This window comes from Ranitomeya imitator, chromosome 1, assembly GCF_032444005.1.
Source record: "Ranitomeya imitator isolate aRanImi1 chromosome 1, aRanImi1.pri, whole genome shotgun sequence".
Lineage (NCBI taxonomy): Eukaryota > Metazoa > Chordata > Amphibia > Anura > Dendrobatidae > Ranitomeya > Ranitomeya imitator.
This window is the reverse complement of record NC_091282.1, coordinates 1,024,519,232-1,024,546,545: the sequence shown is the minus strand read 5'-3', so window position 1 is coordinate 1,024,546,545 and position 27,314 is coordinate 1,024,519,232. Positions and strand designations below refer to the sequence as shown.

General features: G+C 50.4%; 1 protein-coding gene across 1 annotated transcript in view; it reads right to left on the bottom strand.

Moving 5' to 3' along the window:
* The window catches only part of LOC138656772 (SWI/SNF-related matrix-associated actin-dependent regulator of chromatin subfamily A member 5), a 77,217-nt gene extending 64,141 nt beyond the window's left edge, over positions 1-13,076 (bottom strand). Inside the window, exons 1-3 of the mRNA XM_069744009.1 lie at positions 12,629-13,076; positions 4,558-4,647; positions 404-570 (exon numbers count right to left, since the gene is read on the bottom strand). Of these exons, the coding sequence (XP_069600110.1) occupies positions 404-570; positions 4,558-4,647; positions 12,629-12,757 (386 nt within the window). The 5' untranslated portion in view covers positions 12,758-13,076. The remainder of the gene's footprint in view (positions 1-403; positions 571-4,557; positions 4,648-12,628) is intronic.
* Between the last annotated feature and the right edge of the window lie 14,238 nt (positions 13,077-27,314).

Genomic DNA, 27,314 nt, shown 5'->3' with positions numbered 1-27,314 from the left:
TCATGATCTGAGGGCGCCAATTGTGACAAAGAAGAAGCCCCCACACTCTGTTAACCATTTATAATGATGTAGTCACTATTGACAGCAGCATCTAAGGGGTTAAACAGATTTAGATGGTGCAAATACTGATCGTGGCTGGTACAGCAAGTTGTCAGCTATAGTGTACAACCGACAGATGCTGGATTGTCATCTGTATGGGGAGGCTATTCTCTTATATCTCAGGTCAGTTAAAAGACGTATTGGCGGTCATTAAGGGGTTAAGTGCCCATATAGATGGTTTAGAAGGATTGATCCTACTGTCAGATTCCCTTTAGTATGGATAAGGATACAGTCTACATAAACATCTAGATTTCAGAGTCATTCCTACATAGCAGACACCTGTATATAAGTGTATACAACGTACTCTCCTGCGGATATCAGATTCTGCTTCTCGTCTTTCTTTAACCTAGGACGACCAGGCTTCATTTTTAATGGCGATGTTGGCGTTTTCTGTGCTGCTGGTTGAATGAAGTGTGCGAACAACTCCGTTTGTTTCAAAAGGTAATCAAATCTGTTGGATCTGTCTACGCTCTGTAAGCAAAGAAATTTAAAAGACAAAACACATCTGTAAATAAATGAAGATTTACACATTAGAAACAGATAAATCTTCATCAAAATTTGACTTAAGCAAGACAAATTCCCGGCTGTTAGTGTCAGGGTGCGATTACAGCCACCGCCAACTATGCGCCGAGCGGTGACTGAAACCACACTGGCACATTCCACATGACTGAAAGCCCTAGGCTGCCAGGAGGAATAAAGTTAATTTCCTCTCAGCAGTGGGGCGCTCAGTGTGTACACCATGCAGCTTGAGAACGCTATTAACAGCATTTATTTATTTTAATATGACACGTTCCCTATAACTAATGGGTGCAGAAAATCTTAAATTCATTGTGGGAAGATTGCTTAAAGGGACACTGTCACCTGAATTTGGAGGGAACAATCTTCAGCCATGGAGGCGGGGTTTTTGATTCACCCTTTCCTTACCCGCTCGCTGCAATATTGGATTGAAGTTCATTCTCTGTCCTCCATAGTACATGCCTGCGCAAGGCAAGATTACCTTGTGCAGGCATGTACTACGGAGGACAGAGAATGAACTTCAATCCAATATTGCAGCCAGCATGCAGCCAGCGGGTAAGGAAAGGGTGAACCAAAAACCCCAAAACCCCGCCTCCATGGCTGAAGATTGTTCCCTCCAAATTCAGGTGACAGTGTCCCTTTAAACCATCAAATCAACAAACATTGAGCATCCAATTTATAGTAATGGGGGTTTGGAATATATAATATAATATATTATATATACACACACATCTATCTATATAATCGTCTAAGGGGAACTTCCGTCGGTCTGTCTGTAACAGAAATCCTGCGCCGCTGATCGGCTGTGACCAATCAGCGACGTGCACAGTCCGGCCGCGAATTCGCCCCTCCCTACTTCCGTCCAGTCAGTGCCCGCTCCATACTCCCCTCCAGTCAACGCTCACACAGGGTTAATGGCAGCGTTAAAGGATCGCGTTATGCCGCTGTGTAACGCACTCTGTTAACGCTGCCATTAACCCTGTGTGACCAACTTTTTACTATTGATACTGCCTATGCAGCATCAATAGTAAAAAGATCTAATCTTAAAAATAATTTAAAAAAAAATAAAAGTGCTATTCTCACCTTCCGCCGTCCACCGATGCGCGCGAGGCTACCGCCAGCTTCCGTTCCCAGGGATGCATTGCGAAATTACCCAGATGACTTAGCGGTCGCGTGGGCTCCTATATACACTGCGCGGCTGGGCTATATACTACGTGGCTGTCTGTGTTACGTGGCCTCTGCTAGTTAAGTCCATATATATTTGGACAGAGACAACATTTTTCTAATTTTGGTTATAGGCATTACCACAGTGAATTTTAAACAAAACAATTCAGATTCAGTTGAAGTTCAGACTTTCAGCTTTCCTTTGAGGGTATCCAGATTAAAATTGGATGAAGCTCCTTAACATGTGCCACCGTTTTTAAAGGGACCAAAAGTAATTGGACAGATTCAATAATTTTAAATAAAATGTTCATTTCTAGTACTTGGTTGAAAACCCTTTGTTGGCAATGACTGCCTGAAGTCTTGAACTCATGGACATCACCAGACGCTGTGTTTCCTCCTTTTTGATGCTCTGCCAGGCCTTCATTGCGGTGGTTTTCAGTTGCCGTTTGCTTTTGGGCCTTTCTGTCTGAAGTTTAGGCTTTAACAAGTGAAATGCATGCTCAATTAGGTTGAGATCAAGTGACTGACTTGGCCACTCAAGAATATTCCACTTCTTTGCTTTAATAAACTCCTGGGTTGCTTTGGCTTTATGTTTTGGGTCATTGTCCATCTGTAGTATGAAACAACGACCAATCAGTTTGGCTGCATTTGGCTGGATCTGAGCACACAGTATGTATCTGAATACCTCAGAATTCATTCGGCTGCTTCTGTCCTGTGTCACATCATCAATAAACACTAGTGACCCAGTGCCACTGGCAGCCATGCATGCCCAAGCCATCACACTGCCTCCGCCGTGTTTTACAGATGAGGTGGTATGCTTTGGATCATGAGCTGTACCACGCCTTCACCATACTTCTCTTTCCATCATTCTGGTAGAGGTTGATCTTGGTTTCATCTGTCCAAAGAATGTTCTTCCAGAACTGTGCTGGCTTTTTTAGATGTTTTTTTAGCAAAGTCCAGTCTAGCCTTTTTATTCTTGATGCTTATGAGTGGCTTGCACCATGCAGTGATCCCTCTGCATTTACTTTCATGTAGTTTTCTCTTTATGGTAGATTTGGATATTGATACGCCGACCTCCTGGAGAATGTTGATCTCTTGGTTGGCTGTTGTGAAGGGGTTTCTCTTCACCGTGGAGATTATTCTGCGATCATCCACCACTGTTGTCTTCCGTGGGCGCCCAGGTCTTTTTGCATTGATGAGTTCCCCAGTGCTTTCTTTCTTTCTCAGGATGTAACAAACTGTAGATTTTGCCACTCCTAATATTGTAGCAATTTCTTGGATGGGTTTTTTCTGTTTTCGCAGCTTAAGGATGGCTTGTTCCACCTGCATGGAGAACTCATTTGACCACATATTTACTTCACAGCAAAACCTTCCAAATGCAAGCACCACACCTCAAATCAACTCCAGGCCTTTTATCTGCTTAATTGAGAATGACATAATGAAGGGATTGCCCACACCTGTCCATGAAATAGCCTTGGAGTCAATTGTCCAATTACTTTTGGTCCCTTTAAAAACAGGGTGGCACATGTTAAGGAGCTGAAACTCTTAAACCCTTCATCCAATTTTAGGCTGCCGCCACACTATCAGTATTTGGACAGTATTTTACATCAGTATTTGTAAGCCAAAACCAGGAGTGGAACAATTAGAGGAAAAGTATAACAGAAACACATGCACCACTTCTGCATTTATCACCCACTCCTGGTTTTGGCTACAAATACTGATGTAAAATACTGACCAAATACTGCTAGTGTGATGGCAGCCTTAATGTGGATACCCTCAAATGAAAGCTGAAAGTCTGACCTTCAACTGCATCTGAATGGTTTTGTTTAAAATTCATTGTGGTAATGTCTATAACCACAATTAGAAAAAGGTTGTCTGTCCAAATATATATATGGACCTAACTGTATAAACTATGTGGCTGACATACATATTCTAGAATACCCGATGCATTAGAATCGGGCCAACATCTAGTATCTATATAATTGCCTAAAGTCCACTTGTGTGTCTGTAACGGAAATCCCGGGTCGCTGATTGGTTGCGGACGGCCACGACCAATCAGCGATATTGGGACGGGATTTAAACACCACTTCAATTTTTACTATTGATGCTGGCTATGCAGCATCAATGGTAAAAAGATAATGTTAAAAATAATAAAAATTAAAAAAAAAAAAAATTTCACCTTCCACGGCACCCTTTCCCACTCCTTGCGACGCTCCCAAGAATGCACTGCGGCAATGATCCCAGATCACGTGCTACATGATCACGGGTTATTGTCGCAAGGCATTACTGGGAAAGGAGCATACCTGAAGGCCTGGGCTGGATCCGAGGGCCGCCAGAAGGCGAGTATATAACCATTTTAATTTTTTTTTTTTTTTTTTTTTTTTTACACAGCGATGTGGTGCAGGCTGTGCCATATACTACGTGGCAGCTGGCCCTGGCTTCACGGTTAGGTCGCGCCTGGCCGGGCAAATCCTGTATATTCATTGCATTATTCTGAAATCTTCATAAATAAGCTACATACATATTCTAGCATACCCGATGTGTTAGAATCGGGCCACCATCATACATACATTTTACGTTCTATTGAATGGGGCCAATCCTTACACGATCTGCAGCTGACACTGGAGGGTCAGCCTTAAGATTTTACAAGGGGATTTACAGAAGTAATCCATGTTGAGTTAGGCAAACTCAGGAAGTAAATGTATCTATAAACTCCACTGCACACATATTCTTTAGAAAAAAAAGACAGTCTTCATGTAATGCTGAAATACAAGTTACCCTTTTCTCTTCATAACCACCAGGGTCCATTTCAGTGCTTTCTTTTGTTTTATTAGGGGACTCATTCTCATCTTTTCCAGACTCCTGCTCCTGTGGAAAAATATGTTGACATTGTTTTGTGGACAATGTTTTAATTTCACACAACTAAACATTGCTTAAATTGAATTTCAAGATTTGCATCAGTTTAACCTTGCAGTAATTTGTTACATAAAACAATGAACCAACAGGTTTAGAAAACGTGAAATAAACCAAGACAAGTCTGACAAGACAAGTTGTCTGACATTCAATGCATGGTCATTCCAGCCAATTGCCAAGGGTGCCCTGGTACCCACAGCCCCCAACATCAGCATCTAACCATAGCCCTTGTTACACGTACGTCCCCTCCTTAGCAGGTGTTTGGGGTCTCTATTGTACAGTATTGCATCACACCTACAAATTAGATCTTCCTTCTCTCTGCAGATGTGTAAACTTGCAATGATCACTCTTATTTGTCAAATAGCAAATATACAGAAAACGTTATGCTTTAACAACAATGTGACTGAAGTACCAGATTTTAGGCAGCAAAATGTGTGTTTTTAGCAATCAAACAGCAAGTACACAATGGTCACTACACCCAGATATTATAAGTACAGACCACATACTACTCAACTGACTTTTCTAGAATTGTATTCTCTCGCCACAATTTTTGGGAGCAGCCCAGCAGCAGCTGGTACGTTTTACACACACACTGATACAATGTAGCACAGAGAGAAGCACTGCCGGTGTGATAAGGCTACTTTCACACTTACATTGTTTGGCGTATGTCTCAATGCATCGTTTTGAAGAAAAAACGAATCCTGCAAATGTGCCTGCAGGATGCGTTTTTTCTCCATAGACTTGTATTACCGACACGTCACATCCATCGTGCGACAGAAGCATCGTGTTTTGGCTCCGCGACGCACAAAAAAAATGTTTAATGTAAAGTTTTGTGCGTCGAGTCCACCACTTTCGACTGCATATGCGAAACTCCACCCCCTCTTCCCCGGTACTCACAATGGGCAGCGGATGCGTTGTAAAACTGCATCCGGTGGCCACGTTGTGCTACATTTAACACACTGTCCGTCGGGCCGACGGCCCCATACTGACGCAAGTGTGAAAGTAGCCTAAGATGTATTGGGCTAACAGCCCATGTACAATCACCGATCAGGAACGAGCTAGGACAGGCTGGCAATTAACTGATGAGCAAAACGCTTCTTTGTGAGATTAAATTAATTTAAAGCTTGCTTAAAAATCGTCCTGCACGTGCTACTGAGAACAATAATATTCTATGAGGACAGAAAGATCACATTAACGACTGTTCGGTGGGCATGGAAGCGCAGTCAGCCTATCTAAACAGGCTATTATATAAACCACCTTAAATGTAGCCGATCAGTGGCCATTTAACAGCCGCAGCCCGCCAGTTTAAAGATCCGGTCTATAAGATTTTTTTTCTACAGTGATCACTAGATGGCTTATAGTTTACTAGTGTCACAGGTAATATGATTTTACTGTCACCCAGAAAAGAGTCCCTGATGCCATGGCCAGACTACGCTGTAATGCATACAGGCTCCATCAGTGTTGCCACCATGACTTCTCCATCTTTACCCCGCCGAGACATTTGGGTGTTCCTGTGAGTGTAGAAATAATCAGTGAGGTGTGAGCAGAGGTGGCAAAAGTACCTGGCAAATGCAGGCAAGTGATGGGAACCATGGTGCCCGGGAACAGGTGAGGCACACTCTGCTCAGGCCTCAGCACTTCATACGGGGCGGGCTCACATGCCGCGTTAAACAGTCGCCACCTGAGTAACTGCTATGAGTGGAGTTCGTGCCGATCTCAGCAGTTTAACCTCTTGAGGTATGTGCAGACGTTCGGTAATTGGTAGTGCTTTGGAAGTAGCACATGTCTGCTGCGACCAAAGCGCTGTCGGCTACTGAGCGCAGGTGAATTCACATGTGTTCATTGAACCGTGCGGAATCACCGTGTCCAATATAATGTACGGGTGAGATTCATCTCGCAGAGCTTCACGTCTTCACAAGATAAATAGACAAGCTGCGGTCTGGAAAGACGCTGCATGTCCATCTCGGCATGTGAGCCGCGGGAGTCTCTGAACGCATAGTGAACACAGAATTTGGAGAAATCCCATACACTATGCGGTAACATCTAGATGCTGCGGGTTCGACAATGCACAAGTTCGCAGCTTCCAACCCGTAGCATTTACTGACCGTGTGCACATATCCTGCGATGCTGCAGTCAGTAGGGGTCTATTCTGATGCTCATCGACCACTGCAAAATGACCACTGGGTGCAGATGGCCTATTCTTCATCATTCATACTGATCAATATTTAGGATAGGTTACCAATATCAGATCAGGAAGGGTCCAATGCCCAGCACATCCACCAACCAGCTGTTAGAGCAAAACAGCACAGCCCTGCACCCCAGTGACTGCAGTTCACCTCTTAATCAAGAAGGTGGTGCAAACAGCTGATCAGTGTGGGCGGGTGTCAGACCTCCAACAATCTAACTATGATGACCCATCCATATCACATAATATTTTATTTATATAGTGCCAACATATTTCACAGCTCTTTACAGTTTGAACACATTAAACTCCCTATCAGTATGTCTTTGGAATGTGGGAGGAAACCCACGCAAACAAGGGGAGAACATACTAACTCCTTGCAGATGTTGTCCTTAGTGGGACCCAGGACCCCAGCGCTGCAAGGCTCTAGTGCTACCCACTGAGCCACCGTGCTGCCCAGTGGTGAAACAGAATGCACCAAATTAATAAACTCACTTTTAGGCCACCTTCACATGCTCAGTATTTGGTCAGTATTTACCTCAGTATCTAACTCAAAACCAGGAGTGGAACAATTAGAAGAAAAGTATAATAGAAACATATGCACCACTTCTACATTTATCACCCACTCCTGGTTTTGGCTTACAAATACTGAGGTAAAGATACAGAACGTGGCCTAATACTCAGTGGTGGGAGGGAATCCTGAGGCTATGTTCACATGTAGGAAGGGGGCTGCGGGTTCTCCCACGGGTTTTCCCGCAGCGGATTTGATTAATCTGCAGGGCAAACCCGCTGCGGTTATCCCTGCAGATTTATCGCGGTTTGTGTTGCGGGTTCCGCTGCGGGTTTATCCTGCACTTGTTTTACTATTAATGCTGCATAAGCAGCATCAATAGTAATGTTAAAAATAAAAATAATGATATACTCACCCTCTGACGTCCCGATCTCCTCGGCGCTGCAGGCGGCGGTCCGGTTCCAGAGATGCTATGCGAGAAGGACCTTCGTGACATCACTGTCATGTGACCACGACGTCACCGCAGGTCCTGCTCGCATAGCAAACTTGAAACCGGACGGCCGCGTGCAGCGCTGGGAGGTGAGTATAGCATTTTTAATTTTAATTTTTTTTTTTACACAAATATGGTTCCCGGGGCCTGGAGGAGAGTCTCCTCTCCTCCACCCCGGGTACCACCCGCACATTATCCACTTACTTCCCGCATGGTGGGCACAGCCCCATGCAGGAAGTAAGCGGATCAATGCATCAATGCTCCTCCTCACTATGCTCCGCTCCATCGGCCTCAAGGACACCGTTCTCTCCTGGTTCTCCTCCTATCTCTCTGACCGATCCTTCACTGTATGTTTCGCTGGTTCCTCCTCCTCTCACCTTCCCCTTACTGTTGGGGTTCCTCAAGGATCAGTCCTAGGCCCCCTCCTCTTCTCGTTGTATACTGCCCCTATTGGACAAACAATCAGTAGATTTGGCTTCCAGTACCATCTCTATGCTGACGACACCCAACTATACACTTCTTCTCCTGATCTCACGCCTGCCTTATTAGAAAACACCAGTGATTGTCTTACCGCTGTCTCTAGCATCATGTCCTCCCTCTATCTGAAACTAAACCTGTCAAAAACTGAACTCCTCGTGTTCTCTCCCTCTACTAACCTACCTTTGCCTGACATTGCCATCTCCGTTTGCGGTTCCACCATTACTCCAAAGCAACATGCCCACTGCCTTGGGGTCATCCTTGATTCTGACCTTTCATTCACCCCCCACATCCGATCACTGGCTCGCTCTTCTTACCTGCATCTCAAAAACATTTCTAGAATTCGCCCTTTTCTTACTTTCGACTCTGCAAAAACTCTTACTGTTTCACTTATTCATTCTCGTCTGGACTATTGTAACTCTCTACTAATCGGCCTCCCTCTTACCAAACTCTCCCCGCTCCAATCTGTCCTGAATGCTGCTGCCAGGATCATATTCCTCACCAACCGTTACACCGATGCCTCTACCTTGTGCCAGTCATTACACTGGTTACCCATCCACTCCAGAATCCAGTACAAAACTACTACCCTCATCCACAAAGCACTCCATGGCTCAGCACCACCCTACATCTCCTCCCTGGTATCAGTCTACCACCCTACCCGTGCCCTCCGCTCCGCTAATGACCTCAGGTTAGCATCCTCAATAATCAGAACCTCCCACTCCCGTCTCCAAGACTTTACACGTGCTGCGCCGATTCTTTGGAATGCACTACCTAGGATAATACGATTAATCCCCAATCCCCACAGTTTTAAGCGTGCCCTAAAAACTCATTTGTTCAGACTGGCCTACCGCCTCAATGCATTAACCTAACGATCCCTGTGTGGCCTATATTTAAAAAAAAAAAAAAAAAATTAATTAACTGGTTCATGCAGCTTTACATGAACACCCAAGCCTTACACTATGGCTGGTCCGAATAACTATAGCAATTGTTACCATCCACCTCTCGTGTCTCCCCTTTTCCTCATAGTTTGTAAGCTTACGAGCAGGGCCCTCACTCCTCCTGGTATCTGTTTTGAACTGTATTTCTGTTATGCTGTAATGTCTATTGTATGTACAAGTCCCCTCTATAATTTGTAAAGCGCTGCGGAATATGTTGGCGCTATATAAATAAAAATTATTATTATTATTATTATTATTATTTCTATGGGTGCAGAACCGCCGCGATTCTGCACAAAGAAGTGACATGCTGCGGGTTGTAAATCGCTGCGTTCCCGCACGGTTTTTCCCGCAGCATGTGCACAGCGGTTTGCGGTTTCCATAGGGTTTACATGTTACTGTAAACGCAATGGAAACTGCAGCGGACCCGCAGCTGCAAAACCGCCACGGTTCCACCGCAAAGTGTGAACATGGCCTGAAGGTTTCAGCGCTGTGGTCACATGTCCACATGGCGTTGGATATACATAGGCCAAGTTCGTGTTCTGCTCAGAGATCCCCAAGCTTGGCAGGAGAGTGGCAGGTAATGGTAGGGCAGGACCTGTGCGACATTATTTCAGTGCTTGTCCACATGCTTTGTTTTTGCCACTGAGAAGAACGCAGCGTTTTAGAAAACCAACACTGAAAGATATCTATAGTTTCATGCTGCTTATTTCCTTGCAGATCTGAACTATAACAGCGTTTTTTTAACACATCTGCTGTACGGCAATTCTCTCAGCCTTTTGGCTGCGTGTACCACCCATTAAAGTTAATGAAAAAAGCGCAAGCAAAAACCCCCCCAAAAAAAAAAAAAAAAAGGGTTTTGTCTTCTTATGAGGCATGGATAGATTTGCCAGGACTGGACACAATTGTTAGGGGAGGGGGGGGAAAGACTCATTCTGACCAGTGTCAGTTCTTGTAGGAGGAGAAATTTATATAAAAATAAAAAAAGAGAGGAAAAAAAAAATGTCTCCGCCTTCTCCTTTGATAGTTGGTGAAAAATCAGACTGCACTCGGATGTCATCTAAGTGTTATCCAATATTTTCACAGACCCATAGTCTTACACTGACAGTCAAAATCAGACCTGTCTCCACAACAAAGTCATAGACCTGTGAATGGCGGCATAGACCACAACAAGTAGGAGCGCCATCTGCGAGAACCACTGACAACACGGGAAAAGTCAGATGGGTAACTGAGCCCTCAACAACAGTATTTCCACTGACAGGAAGCAGAGATCCTGACAATGGCGGACACAGGAATAGGGAGAGTCACCAGGAACCTGTGTAACAAGGGGCAGCTGTGATCTCTGGGCCAGTCATAGTGACACCTCCGGTAACAATGGCACCGGCCTGGCACTGACAGGAAGCAGAGATCCTGACAATGGCGGACACAGGAATAGGGAGTCACCTGGAACCTGTGTAACAAGGGGCAGCTGGGATCTCTGGGCCAGTCATACTGACACCTCCGGGAATAATGGCACCGGCCTGGCACTGACAGGAAGCAGAGATCCTGACAATGGCGGACACAGGAATAGGGAGTCACCTGGAACCTGTGTAACAAGGGGCAGCTGGGATCTCTGGGCCAGTCATAGTGACACCTCCGGGAATAATGGCACCGGCCTGGCACTGACAGGAAGCAGAGATCCTGACAATGGCGGACACAGGAATAGGGAGAGTCACCTGGAACCTGTGTAACAAGGGGCAGCTGGGATCTCTGGGCCAGTCATAGTGACACCTCCGGTTACAATGGCACCGGCCTGGCACTGACAGGAAGCAGAGATCCTGACAATGGCGGACACAGGAATAGGGAGTCGCCTGGAACCTGTGTAACAAGGGGCAGCTGGGATCTCTGGGCCAGTCATAGTGACACCTCCGGTTACAATGGCACCGGCCTGGCACTGACAGGAAGCAGAGATCCTGACAATGGCGGACACAGGAATAGGGAGAGTCACCTGTGTAACAAGGGGCAGCTGGGATCTCTGGGCCAGTCATAGTGACACCTCCGGGAACAATGGCACCGGCCTGGCACTGACAGGAAGCAGAGATCCTGACAATGGCGGACACAGGAATAGGGAGAGTCACCTGGAACCTGTGTAACAAGGGGCAGCTGGGATCTCTGGGCCAGTCATAGTGACACCTCCGGGAATTATGGCACCGGCCCGGCACTGACAGGAAGCAGAGATCCTGACAATGGCGGACACAGGAATAGGGAGAGTCACCTGGAACCTGTGTAACAAGGGGCAGCTGGGATCTCTGGGCCAGTCATACTGACACCTCCGGGAATAATGGCACCGGCCTGGCACTGACTGGAAGCAGAGATCCTGACAATGGCGGACACAGGAATAGGGAGTCACCTGGAACCTGTGTAACAAGGGGCAGCTGGGATCTCTGGGCCAGTCATAGTGACACCTCCGGGAATAATGGCACCGGCCTGGCACTGACAGGAAGCAGAGATCCTGACAATGGCGGACACAGGAATAGGGAGAGTCACCTGGAACCTGTGTAACAAGGGGCAGCTGGGATCTCTGGGCCAGTCATAGTGACACCTCCGGTTACAATGGCACCGGCCTGGCACTGACAGGAAGCAGAGATCCTGACAATGGCGGACACAGGAATAGGGAGTCGCCTGGAACCTGTGTAACAAGGGGCAGCTGGGATCTCTGGGCCAGTCATAGTGACACCTCCGGTTACAATGGCACCGGCCTGGCACTGACAGGAAGCAGAGATCCTGACAATGGCGGACACAGGAATAGGGAGAGTCACCTGTGTAACAAGGGGCAGCTGGGATCTCTGGGCCAGTCATAGTGACACCTCCGGGAACAATGGCACCGGCCTGGCACTGACAGGAAGCAGAGATCCTGACAATGGCGGACACAGGAATAGGGAGAGTCACCTGGAACCTGTGTAACAAGGGGCAGCTGGGATCTCTGGGCCAGTCATAGTGACACCTCCGGTAATAATGGCACCGGCCTGGCACTGACAGGAAGCAGAGATCCTGACAATGGCGGACACAGGAATAGGGAGAGTCACCTGGAACCTGTGTAACAAGGGACAGCTGGGATCTCTGGGCCAGTCATAGTAACACCTCCGGGAATTATGGCACCGGCCTGGCACTGACAGGACCACAGCGGCCCGGCATTCTCCGCGGTGCCCGCAGGTGGGCGCTCTCCGCGCAGCCGGTCCCATTGTCCCCCACCTGGCGGCATGTACACACGTCTGCGGCATCTGCAGCCATGGCAGCGCGGTACTCAGGGGAGGCGAGGACCGTGCCCCCAGTGCCCGGTGATATGGAGGCCGTGCACTCACCTGCACCGCGGCTTCAGCTGTGCTGGGCTGCGTCTTGTTCCCGCCGGCATCCCCCGCCTCCTCTACCGTCATCTTGTCCTCAGCCTCTCGGGCCGGGCACGCCGGTTGCTCGGCACTTCCCTCAGACATGTCTCCTCAGTACACGGCCACGAGTGATACTAGAGCGGTGCCGGCTCAGGAGGGGGCGGCGCGCTGCTGCACGAGGCTGGCGGGAGTCGCTCCGGGAGGAGGCGCGCGCTACTGCTCCTAGTCTCCTACTGCTGCTGCCGGCTTTTTTTTCCTTTCAATCAAAAGGTTGTAAAGTGGGCGTGGCCTGCACTGATCTCGCGAGATCTATAAGTGAGTGGCTCTCTGACTCCAGGGTTTGTGTAATGACATCGATCAGATACAGCTGCTGTGATCATAGGAGTCTACATGGAAGCGGAGTGATTCTCTGGCATCCTGTCACAGTGGGACTATAATTCCCAGAGTGCAATTCGTGCAGACGCTCGTACTGGGGCAGTGGTTTTATCTGCACGGCATTCTGGGATCTGTAGTTTCATTTCCAGCTTGTACTAATAATCGTGCTGAGTGATGAGAGCAGGCAGATGATGAATGAGAGGAGGAGACCAGGAAGCGGCTCCGGAGGGAGCTCAGCACCACCAACTCTCGCGGGAGGAGGCGGCCGGCCGACGCTCTTTATTATTGTGTTTCCTCATCCATTGTTCTAACTAGTTTGGCGCCATGACTGACTGTATTGATGCAGGACGTCGGGTCTGTTCCCCGGTGCGGGCGGGCGCAGCTTTCACCCTGTGACGCCCTGATGTTATACGGCCGTATACAGAGCGCCGTCAGTCACACGGATCATTAGTTCTTTCACGTTTCTAACATGATAATGTCACCCACAGAATGATACTAGCCACAGTGAGGAGACGGCAACCTGAAAGACATGCAGCAACAAGGAAACCAGAGCATGGCGTCTGAGGCCAAGTTCACGTGCACCTGTTCCACAGTCTGTATAGGGGCCGGACTGAGCGAGGGTCTCCACCCAAACCTACCACCCCATCATGGTCCGTATATAGACCCCAATGCCCAGACTGAGCGAGGGTCTCCACCCAAACCTACCGCCCCATCATGGTCTGTATATAGACCCCAATGCCCGGACTGAGCGAGGGTCTCCACCCAAACCTACCACCCCATCATGGTCCGTATATAGACCCCAAAGCCCAGACTGAGCGAGGGTCTCCACCCAAACCTACCGCCCCATCATGGTCTGTATATAGACCCCAATGCCCGGACTGAGCGAGGGTCTCCACCCAAACCTACCGCCCCATCATGGTCTGTATATAGACCCCAATGCCCAGACTGAGCGAGGGTCTCCACCCAAACCTACCACCCCATCATGGTCCGTATATAGACCCCAAAGCCCAGACTGAGCGAGGGTCTCCACCCAAACCTACCGCCCCATCATGGTCTGTATATAGACCCCAATGCCCGGACTGAGCGAGGGTCTCCACCCAAACCTACCACCCCATCATGGTCCGTATATATACCCCAAAGCCCAGACTGAACGAGGGTCTCCACCCAAACCTACCACCCCATCATGGTCCGTATATAGACCCCAAAGCCCAGACTGAGCGAGGGTCTCCACCCAAACTTACCACCCTATCATGGTCCGTATATAGACCCCAATGCCCGGACTGAGCGAGGGTCTCCACCCAAACTTACCGCCCCATCATGGTCCGTATATAGACCTCAATGCCCGGACTGAGCGAGGGTCTCCACCCAAACTTACCGCCCCATCATGGTCCGTATATAGACCCCAATGCCCAGACTGAGTGAGGGTCTCCACCCAAACCTACCGCCCCATCATGGTTCATATATAGACCCCAAAGCCCAGACTGAACGAGGGTCTTACCCAAACTTACCGCCCCATCATGGTCCGTATATAGACCCCAAAGCCCAGACTGAGCGAGGGTCTCCACCCAAACCTACCACCCCATCATGGTCTGTATATAGACCCCAATGCTCAGACTGAGCGAGGGTCTCCACCCAAACCTACTACCCCATCATGGTCTGTATATAGACCCCAATGCTCAGACTGAGCGAGGGTCTCCACCCAAACTAACCACCCCATCATGGTCTGTATATAGACCCCAATGCCGGGACTGAGAGAGGGTCTCCACCCAAACTTACCACCCCATCATGGTCCGTATATAGACCCCAATGCCCAGACTGAGCGAGGGTCTCCACCCAAACCTACCGCCCCATCATGGTCTGTATATAGACCCCAATGCCCGGACTGAGCGAGGGTCTCCACCCAAACCTACCACCCCATCATGGTCCGTATATAGACCCCAAAGCCCAGACTGAGCGAGGGTCTCCACCCAAACCTACCGCCCCATCATGGTCTGTATATAGACCCCAATGCCCGGACTGAGCGAGGGTCTCCACCCAAACCTACCACCCCATCATGGTCCGTATATATACCCCAAAGCCCAGACTGAACGAGGGTCTCCACCCAAACCTACCACCCCATCATGGTCCGTATATAGACCCCAAAGCCCAGACTGAGCGAGGGTCTCCACCCAAACTTACCACCCTATCATGGTCCGTATATAGACCCCAATGCCCGGACTGAGCGAGGGTCTCCACCCAAACTTACCGCCCCATCATGGTCCGTATATAGACCTCAATGCCCGGACTGAGCGAGGGTCTCCACCCAAACTTACCGCCCCATCATGGTCCGTATATAGACCCCAATGCCCAGACTGAGTGAGGGTCTCCACCCAAACCTACCGCCCCATCATGGTTCATATATAGACCCCAAAGCCCAGACTGAACGAGGGTCTTACCCAAACTTACCGCCCCATCATGGTCCGTATATAGACCCCAAAGCCCAGACTGAGCGAGGGTCTCCACCCAAACCTACCACCCCATCATGGTCTGTATATAGACCCCAATGCTCAGACTGAGCGAGGGTCTCCACCCAAACCTACTACCCCATCATGGTCTGTATATAGACCCCAATGCTCAGACTGAGCGAGGGTCTCCACCCAAACTAACCACCCCATCATGGTCTGTATATAGACCCCAATGCCCGGACTGAGAGAGGGTCTCCACCCAAACTTACCACCCCATCATGGTCCGTATATAGACCCCAATGCCCAGACTGAGCGAGGGTCTCCACCCAAACCTACCACCCCATCATGGTCCGTATATAGACCCCAATGCCCAGACTGAGCGAGGGTCTCCACCCAAACCTACCGCCCCATCATGGTCTGTATATAGACCCCAATGCCCGGACTGAGCGAGGGTCTCCACCCAAACCTACCACCCCATCATGGTCCGTATATAGACCCCAAAGCCCAGACTGAGCGAGGTTCTCCACCCAAACCTACCGCCCCATCATGGTCTGTATATAGACCCCAATGCCCGGACTGAGCGAGGGTCTCCACCCAAACCTACCACCCCATCATGGTCCGTATATATACCCCAAAGCCCAGACTGAACGAGGGTCTCCACCCAAACCTACCACCCCATCATGGTCCGTATATAGACCCCAAAGCCCAGACTGAGCGAGGGTCTCCACCCAAACTTACCACCCTATCATGGTCCGTATATAGACCCCAATGCCCGGACTGAGCGAGGGTCTCCACCCAAACTTACCGCCCCATCATGGTCCGTATATAGACCTCAATGCCCGGACTGAGCGAGGGTCTCCACCCAAACTTACCGCCCCATCATGGTCCGTATATAGACCCCAATGCCCAGACTGAGTGAGGGTCTCCACCCAAACCTACCGCCCCATCATGGTTCATATATAGACCCCAAAGCCCAGACTGAACGAGGGTCTTACCCAAACTTACCGCCCCATCATGGTCCGTATATAGACCCCAAAGCCCTGACTGAGCGAGGGTCTCCACCCAAACCTACCACCCCATCATGGTCTGTATATAGACCCCAATGCTCAGACTGAGCGAGGGTCTCCACCCAAACCTACTACCCCATCATGGTCTGTATATAGACCCCAATGCTCAGACTGAGCGAGGGTCTCCACCCAAACTAACCACCCCATCATGGTCTGTATATAGACCCCAATGCCCGGACTGAGAGAGGGTCTCCACCCAAACTTACCACCCCATCATGGTCCGTATATAGACCCCAATGCCCAGACTGAGCGAGGGTCTCCACCCAAACCTACCACCCCATCATGGTCTGTATATAGACCCCAATGCCCAGACTGAGCGAGGGTCTCCACCCAAACCTACCACCCCATCATGGTCTGTATATAGACCCCAATGCCCGGACTGAGCGAGGGTCTCCACCCAAACCTACCACCCCATCATGGTCTGTATATAGACACCAATGCCCGGACTGAGCGAGGGTCTCCACCCAAACCTACCACCCCATCATGGTCTGTATATAGACCCCAATGCCCGGACTGAGCGAGGGTCTCCACCCAAACCTACCACCCCATCATGGTCTGTATATAGACCCCAATGCCCGGACTGAGCGAGGGTCTCCACCCAAACCTACCACCCCATCATGGTCTGTATATAGACCCCAATGCCCAGACTGAGCGAGGGTCTCCACCCAAACCTACCACCCCATCATGGTCTGTATATAGACCCCAATGCCCGGACTGAGCGAGGGTCTCCACCCAAACCTACCACCCCATCATGGTCTGTATAGAGACCCCAATGCCCGGACTGAGCGAGGGTCTCCACCCAAACCTACCATCCCATCATGGTCCGTATATAGACCCCAAAGCCCAGACTGAGCGAGGGTCTCCACCCAAACTTACCGCCCCATCATGGTCCGTATATAGACCTCAATGCCCGGACTGAGCGAGGGTCTCCACCCAAACTTACCGCCCCATCATGGTCCGTATATAGACCCCAATGCCCAGACTGAGTGAGGGTCTCCACCCAAACCTACCGCCCCATCATGGTTCATATATAGACCCCAAAGCCCAGACTGAACGAGGGTCTTACCCAAACTTACCGCCCCATCATGGTCCGTATATAGACCCCAAAGCCCAGACTGAGCGAGGGTCTCCACCCAAACCTACCACCCCATCATGGTCTGTATATAGACCCCAATGCTCAGACTGAGCGAGGGTCTCCACCCAAACCTACTACCCCATCATGGTCTGTATATAGACCCCAATGCTCAGACTGAGCGAGGGTCTCCACCCAAACTAACCACCCCATCATGGTCTGTATATAGACCCCAATGCCCGGACTGAGAGAGGGTCTCCACCCAAACTTACCACCCCATCATGGTCCGTATATAGACCCCAATGCCCAGACTGAGCGAGGGTCTCCACCCAAACCTACCACCCCATCATGGTCCGTATATAGACCCCAATGCCCAGACTGAGCGAGGGTCTCCACCCAAACCTACCGCCCCATCATGGTCTGTATATAGACCCCAATGCCCGGACTGAGCGAGGGTCTCCACCCAAACCTACCACCCCATCATGGTCCGTATATAGACCCCAAAGCCCAGACTGAGCGAGGTTCTCCACCCAAACCTACCGCCCCATCATGGTCTGTATATAGACCCCAATGCCCGGACTGAGCGAGGGTCTCCACCCAAACCTACCACCCCATCATGGTCCGTATATATACCCCAAAGCCCAGACTGAACGAGGGTCTCCACCCAAACCTACCACCCCATCATGGTCCGTATATAGACCCCAAAGCCCAGACTGAGCGAGGGTCTCCACCCAAACTTACCACCCTATCATGGTCCGTATATAGACCCCAATGCCCGGACTGAGCGAGGGTCTCCACCCAAACTTACCGCCCCATCATGGTCCGTATATAGACCTCAATGCCCGGACTGAGCGAGGGTCTCCACCCAAACTTACCGCCCCATCATGGTCCGTATATAGACCCCAATGCCCAGACTGAGTGAGGGTCTCCACCCAAACCTACCGCCCCATCATGGTTCATATATAGACCCCAAAGCCCAGACTGAACGAGGGTCTTACCCAAACTTACCGCCCCATCATGGTCCGTATATAGACCCCAAAGCCCTGACTGAGCGAGGGTCTCCACCCAAACCTACCACCCCATCATGGTCTGTATATAGACCCCAATGCTCAGACTGAGCGAGGGTCTCCACCCAAACCTACTACCCCATCATGGTCTGTATATAGACCCCAATGCTCAGACTGAGCGAGGGTCTCCACCCAAACTAACCACCCCATCATGGTCTGTATATAGACCCCAATGCCCGGACTGAGAGAGGGTCTCCACCCAAACTTACCACCCCATCATGGTCCGTATATAGACCCCAATGCCCAGACTGAGCGAGGGTCTCCACCCAAACCTACCACCCCATCATGGTCTGTATATAGACCCCAATGCCCAGACTGAGCGAGGGTCTCCACCCAAACCTACCACCCCATCATGGTCTGTATATAGACCCCAATGCCCGGACTGAGCGAGGGTCTCCACCCAAACCTACCACCCCATCATGGTCTGTATATAGACACCAATGCCCGGACTGAGCGAGGGTCTCCACCCAAACCTACCACCCCATCATGGTCTGTATATAGACCCCAATGCCCGGACTGAGCGAGGGTCTCCACCCAAACCTACCACCCCATCATGGTCTGTATATAGACCCCAATGCCCGGACTGAGCGAGGGTCTCCACCCAAACCTACCACCCCATCATGGTCTGTATATAGACCCCAATGCCCAGACTGAGCGAGGGTCTCCACCCAAACCTACCACCCCATCATGGTCTGTATATAGACCCCAATGCCCGGACTGAGCGAGGGTCTCCACCCAAACCTACCACCCCATCATGGTCTGTATAGAGACCCCAATGCCCGGACTGAGCGAGGGTCTCCACCCAAACCTACCATCCCATCATGGTCCGTATATAGACCCCAAAGCCCAGACTGAGCGAGGGTCTCCACCCAAACCTACCGCCCCATCATGGTCTGTATATAGACCCCAATGCCCGGACTGAGCGAGGGTCTCCACCCAAACCTAACACCCCATCATGGTCCGTATATAGACCCCAAAGCCCAGACTGAGCGAGGGTCTCCACCCAAACCTACCACCCCATCATGGTCCGTATATAGACCCCAAAGCCCAGACTGAGCGAGGGTCTCCACCCAAACCTACCGCCCCATCATGGTCTGTATATAGACCCCAATGCCCGGACTGAGCGAGGGTCTCCACCCAAACCTACCACCCCATCATGGTCCGTATATAGACCCCAATGCCCGGACTGAGCGAGGATCTCCACCCAAACCTACCACCCCATCATGGTCCGTATATAGACCCCAATGCCCGGACTGAGCGAGGGTCTCCACCCAAACCTACCACCCCATCATGGTCCGTATATAGACCCCAAAGCCCAGACTGAGCGAGGGTCTCCACCCAAATCTACCGCCCCATCATGGTCTGTATATAGACCCCAATGCCCGGACTGAGCGAGGGTCTCCACCCAAACCTACCACCCCATCATGGTCCGTATATAGACCCCAAAGCCCAGACTGAGCGAGGGTCTCCACCCAAACCTACCGCCCCATCATGGTCTGTATATAGACCCCAATGCCCGGACTGAGCGAGGGTCTCCACCCAAACCTACCACCCCATCATGGTCCGTATATAGACCCCAAAGCCCAGACTGAGCGAGGGTCTCCACCCAAACCTACCACCCCATCATGGTCTGTATATAGACCCCAATGCCCGGACTGAGCGAGGGTCTCCACCCAAACCTACCACCCCATCATGGTCCGTATATAGACCCCAAAGCCCAGACTGAGCGAGGGTCTCCACCCAAACCTACCGCCCCATCATGGTCCGTATATAGACCCCAAAGTCCAGACTGAACGAGGGTCTCCACCCAAACCTACCACCCCATCATGGTCCGTATATAGACCCCAAAGCCCAGACTGAGCGAGGGTCTCCACCCAAACCTACCACCCCATCATGGTCTGTATATAGACCCCAATGCCCGGACTGAGCGAGGGTCTCCACCCAAACCTACCGCCCCATCATGGTCTGTATATAGACACCAATGCCCGGACTGAGCGAGGGTCTCCACCCAAACCTACCACCCCATCATGGTCTGTATATAGACCCCAAAGCCCAGACTGAGCGAGGGTCTCCACCCAAACCTACCACCCCATCATGGTCCGTATATAGACCCCAAAGCCCAGACTGAGCGAGGGTCTCCAGCCAAACCTACCGCCCCATCATAGTCCGTATATAGACCCCAAAGCCCAGACTGAGCGAGGGTCTCCACCCAAACCTACCGCCCCATCATGGTCTGTATATAGACCCCAATGCCCGGACTGAGCGAGGGTCTCCACCCAAACCTACCACCCCATCATGGTCCGTATATAGACCCCAAAGCCCAGACTGAGCGAGGGTCTCCACCCAAACCTACCACCCCATCATGGTCCGTATATAGACCCCAAAGCCCAGACTGAGCGAGGGTCTCCACCCAAACCTACCACCCCATCATGGTCTGTATATAGACCCCAATGCCCGGACTGAGCGAGGGTCTCCACCCAAACCTACCACCCCATCATGGTCCGTATATAGACCCCAAAGCCCAGACTGAGCGAGGGTCTCCACCCAAACCTACCGCCCCATCATGGTCTGTATATAGACCCCAATGCCCGGACTGAGCGAGGGTCTCCACCCAAACCTACCACCCCATCATGGTCCGTATATAGACCCCAAAGCCCAGACTGAGCGAGGGTCTCCACCCAAACCTACCGCCCCATCATGGTCTGTATATAGACCCCAATGCCCGGACTGAGCGAGGGTCTCCACCCAAACCTACCACCCCATCATGGTCCGTATATAGACCCCAAAGCCCAGACTGAGCGAGGGTCTCCACCCAAACCTACCACCCCATCATGGTCTGTATATAGACCCCAATGCCCGGACTGAGCAAGGGTCTCCACCCAAACCTACCACCCCATCATGGTCCGTATATATACCCCAAAGCCCAGACTGAGCGAGGGTCTCCACCCAAACCTACCGCCCCATCATGGTCCGTATATAGACCCCAAAGTCCAGACTGAACGAGGGTCTCCACCCAAACCTACCACCCCATCATGGTCCGTATATAGACCCCAAAGCCCAGACTGAGCGAGGGTCTCCACCCAAACCTACCACCCCATCATGGTCTGTATATAGACCCCAATGCCCGGACTGAGCGAGGGTTTCCACCCAAACCTACCACCCCATCATGGTCCGTATAGAGACCCCAAAGCCCAGACTGAGCGAGGGTCTCCACCCAAACCTACCGCCCCATCATGGTCTGTATATAGACCCCAATGCCCGGACTGAGCGAGGGTCTCCACCCAAACCTACCACCCCATCATGGTCCGTATATAGACCCCAAAGCCCAGACTGAGCGAGGGTCTCCACCCAAACCTACCGCCCCATCATGGTCTGTATATAGACCCCAATGCCCGGACTGAGCGAGGGTCTCCACCCAAACCTACCACCCCATCATGGTCCGTATATAGACCCCAAAGCCCAGACTGAGTGAGGGTCTCCACCCAAACCTACCACCCCATCATGGTCCGTATATAGACCCCAAAGCCCAGACTGAGCGAGGGTCTCCACCCAAACTTACCACCCTATCATGGTCTGTATATAGACCCCAATGCCCGGACTGAGCGAGGGTCTCCACCCAAACTTAGCGCCCCATCATGGTCCGTATATAGACCTCAATGCCCGGACTGAGCGAGGGTCTCCACCCAAACTTACCGCCCCATCATGGTCCGTATATAGACCCCAATGCCCAGACTGAGTGAGGGTCTCCACCCAAACCTACCGCCCCATCATGGTTCATATATAGACCCCAAAGCCCAGACTGAACGAGGGTCTTACCCAAACTTACCGCCCCATCATGGTCCGTATATAGACCCCAAAGCCCAGACTGAGCGAGGGTCTCCACCCAAACCTACCACCCCATCATGGTCTGTATATAGACCCCAATGCTCAGACTGAGCAAGGGTCTCCACCCAAACCTACTACCCCATCATGGTCTGTATATAGACCCCAATGCTCAGACTGAGCGAGGGTCTCCACCCAAACTAACCACCCCATCATGGTCTGTATATAGACCCCAATGCCCGGACTGAGAGAGGGTCTCCACCCAAACTTACCACCCCATCATGGTCCGTATATAGACCCCAAAGCCCAGACTGAGCGAGGGTCTCCACCCAAACCTACCGCCCCATCATGGTCCGTATATAGACCCCAAAGCCCAGACTGAACGAGGGTCTCACCCAAACTTACCGCCCCATCTTGGTCCGTATATAGACCCCAAAGCCCAGACTGAGCGAGGGTCTCCACCCAAACCTACCACCCCATCATGGTCTGTATATAGACCCCAATGCTCAGACTGAGCGAGGGTCTCCACCCAAACCTACCACCCCATCATGGTCTGTATATAGACCCCAATGCTCAGACTGAGCGAGGGTCTCACCCACACTTACCACTCCATCATGGCTCATATTTAAACCCCAATGCCCGGACTGAGCGAGGGTCTCCACCCAAACTTACCACCCCATCATGATCCGTATATAGACCCCCAGTGCCCGGACTGAGCGAGGGTCTCCACCCAAACTTACCACCCCATCATGGTTTGTATATAGACCCCAATGCCCGGACTGAGCGAGGGTCTCACCCAATCCTTCCGCCCCATCATGGTCTGTATATAGACCCCAATGTTCAGACTGAGCGAGGGTCTCGCCCTAACTTACCACCCCATCATGGTCCGCATATAGACCCCAATGCCCGGACTGAGCGAGTGTCTCACCCAAACTTACCACTCCATCATGGTCCATATATAGACCCCCAGTGCCCAGACTGAGCGAGCATCTCCACCCAAACCTACCACCCCATCATGGTCCGTATATAGACCCCAATGCCCGGACTGAGCGAGAGTCTTACCCAAACTCACCACCCCATCATAGTCCGTATATAGACCCTCAGTGCCCGGACTGAGCGAGGGTCTCACCCAAACCTACCGCCCCATCATGGTCCGTATGTAGACCCCCAGTGCCTGGACTGAGCGAGGGTCTCACCCAAACTTACCACCCCATCATGGTCCGTATATAGACCCCCAATGCCCAGACTGAGTGAGGGTTTCCACCCAAACCTACCACCCCATCATGGTCTGTACATAGACCCCAATGCCTGAACTGATCGAGGGTCTCACCCAAACTTACCACCCCATCATGGTCCGTATATAGACCCCCCAGTGCCCAGACTGAGCGAGGGTCTCACCCAAACCTACCGCCCCATCATGGTCTGTATATAGACTCCCAGTGCCCGGACTGATCGAGGGTCTCACCCAAACTTACAACCCCATCTTGGTCCGTATATAGACCCCCAGTGCCCGGACTGAGCGAGGGTCTCCACCCAAACCTACCACCCCATCATGGTCCGTATGTAGATCCCCAGTGCCCGGACTGAGCGAGGGTCTCACCCAAACTTACCGCCCCATCACGGTCCGTATATAGACCCCCAGTGCCCGGACTGAGCGAGGGTCTCCACCCAAACCTACCGCCCCACCATGGTCTGTATATAGACCCCAATGCCCGGACTGAGCGAGGGTCTCACCCAAACTTTCCACCCCATCATGGTCCGTATATAGACCCCCAGTGCCCGGACTGAGTGAGGCTCTCACCCAAACCTACCGCCCCATCATGGTCCGTATATAGACCCCCAGTACCCGGACTGAGCAAGGGTCTCACCCAAACTTACAACCCCATCATGGTCCATATATAGACCCAAATGCCCGGACTGAGCGAGGGTCTCACCCAAACTTACCACCCTATCATGGTCCGTATATAGCCCCCAATGCCCGGACTGAGCGAGGGTCTCCACCCAAACCTGCCCCATCATGGTCCGTATGTAGACCCCCAGTGCCCGGACTGAGCGAGGGTCTCACCCAAACGTACACACCCATCATGGTCCGTATATAGACCCCAGTGCCTGGACTGAGCGAGGGTCTCAACCAAACTTACCGCCTCATCATGGACCGTATATAGACCCCCAGTGCCCGGACTGAGCGAGGGTCTCCACCCAAACCTACCGCCCCATCATGGTCTGTACATAGACCCCAATGCCTGAACTGAGCGAGGGTCTCACACAAACTTACCACCCGATCATGGTCCGTATATAGACCCCCCAGTGCCCGGACTGAGCTAGGGTCTCACCCAAACCTACCGCCCCATCATGGTCCGTATATAGACCCCAAATGCCCGGGCTGATCGAGGGTCTCACCCAAACTTACAACCCCATCTTGGTCCGTATATAGACCACAGGGTGAGGATTGAACTAATGGTGGTGACCAACTTCGGTTTATTATAACCTATAACCCCCAGGCTGACAGAGTAAGATCGGCACTGACCAAAGCTTGGCCTATCTTGCAAACCGACCCCATCATTGGAAAATTTCTTCCAAAGAGACCTCACTTTTAGGCGGGCGAGGAACCTTAGAGACCTCTTAACTAAGAGTCACTATGATGGGCAGGGTCTTAGAACTTTCCTAGACGACATACCGGCCCCGGGGGGCTCTGCACCATGTGGCCGTTACGTCGCATGCCCGAACATGGAGAGATGTGACAAATTTCTGAACTCTAATGGGTCCAAAGAGTATACTATCAGGAGATGCATTACATGCACCTCCCGATATGTAATCTATTACGCTACCTGCCCGTGCGGATTGATTTATGTCGGGATGACCACTAGGCAGTTGAAGGTCAGAATTAGGGAGCATGTCCTAGGGATCGAGGCAGCTGCTACCCAGAATGATACATCTTTATTGAAGACCATCCCTAGGCATTTCTTAGCCCTACATCAAAGTAATAGCTCGCTCCTTAGGGTCCGCGGTATTGACATATTGAATGTCAATATCCGCGGGGGGAATTTATTTAAGCGCCTCGGCCAATTAGAGACATGCTGGATTTGGTTATTAAATACAGTGTGCCCATTTGGCTTGAACGAGAATATTAGTTATGCCCCTTATCTGTAGTCGTCGCACTGCTGCGCCTTGTCTTGCCTTTCCGCATCATGTTTTCTTATCTGATTTTAACACTTTTTTTATTCTCTGTTGTTTAGGATCCGTAGTCTCATATATTTATATCTTGAATACTGGTGGTTCGCATTATATCGGCAGTATGAAGAAAGAAGTGCGGCACCACAAGTGGACATGAAAAATTCTACAGGAACTCGTACCTTTGTGGCATAATTAATTTGGATGTCCATATTATGTTGTACTTATATTTTGTCTTGTTTTCACATGCCCCTGCTTTTGCCTGTTGTGACCATGTTGCCATTATCATATCTGACCACTAGGTGTTTTATTAATAACATTACGTTTATTTTATTACTAGCTGAAGAGCCCGGCGTTGCCTGGGCATAGTAAATATCTGTGGTTAGTTATAGCACCTCACTTCTCTTATTTTCCCATCACGCCTCTCATTTTCCCAATCACATCTTTCATTTTCCCCCTCACATCTCTCATTTTCTCTCTCACTCCTCTCATTCCCCCCTAACACTTGTCATTTCAACCTCACATCTGTCATTTTCTGATCACTCCACTATTTTTCCTCACTCCTCTCATTTTGCACTCACACCTTTTCATTTTCACCTCACACCTCTCATTTTCACCTCAGTATATACATGTTTGTCATCTCCCTTATATATAGTATACATCTGTATGTCATCTCCTGTATATAGTATATACCTGTATGTCATCTCCCCTGTATATAGTATATACCTGCTGTGTGTCATCTCCCCTATATATAGTATATACCTGAATGTCATCTCCTTCTATATATAGTATATACCTGTATGTCATCTCCTCCTGTATATAGTATATACCTGTGTGTCATCTCCCCTGTATATAGTATATATCTGAGTGTCATCTCCTCCTGCATATAGTATATACCTGCATGTCATCTTCTATATATAGCATATACCTGTATGTCATCTCCTCCTGTATATAGTATATACCTGTGTGTCATCTCCCCTGTATATAGTATATATCTGAGTGTCATCTCCTCCTGCATATAGTATATACCTGCATGTCATCTTCTATATATAGCATATACCTGTATGTCATCTCCTCCTGTATATAGTATATACCTATATGTCATCTCCTCCTCTATATAGTATATACCTGTGTGTCATCTCTCCTGTATATAGTATATATCTGTGTGTCATCTCCCCTGTATATAGTATATACCTGTGTGTCATCTCCTCCTGTATTAGACCTCGTTCACACGTTATTTGCTCAGTATTTTTACCTCAGTATTTGTAAGCTAAATTGGCAGCCTGATAAATCCCCAGCCAACAGGAAGCCCTCCCCCTGGCAGTATATATTAGCTCACACATACACATAATAGACAGGTCATGTGACTGACAGCTGCCGTATTTCCTATATGGTGCAATTGTTGTAGTTTGTCTGCTTATTAATCAGATTTTTATTTTTGAAGGATAATACCAGACTTGTGTGTGCTTTAGGGCGAGTTTCGTTTGTCAAGTTGTGTGTGTTGATTTGCGTGTGGCGACATGCATGTAGCGACTTTTGTGAGATGAGTTTTGTGTAGCAACATGCGTGTAGCAACTTTTTGTGTGTCGAGTTGCATGTGACAGGTTAGTGTAGCAAGTTGTGTGCAGCAAGTTTTGCGCATGG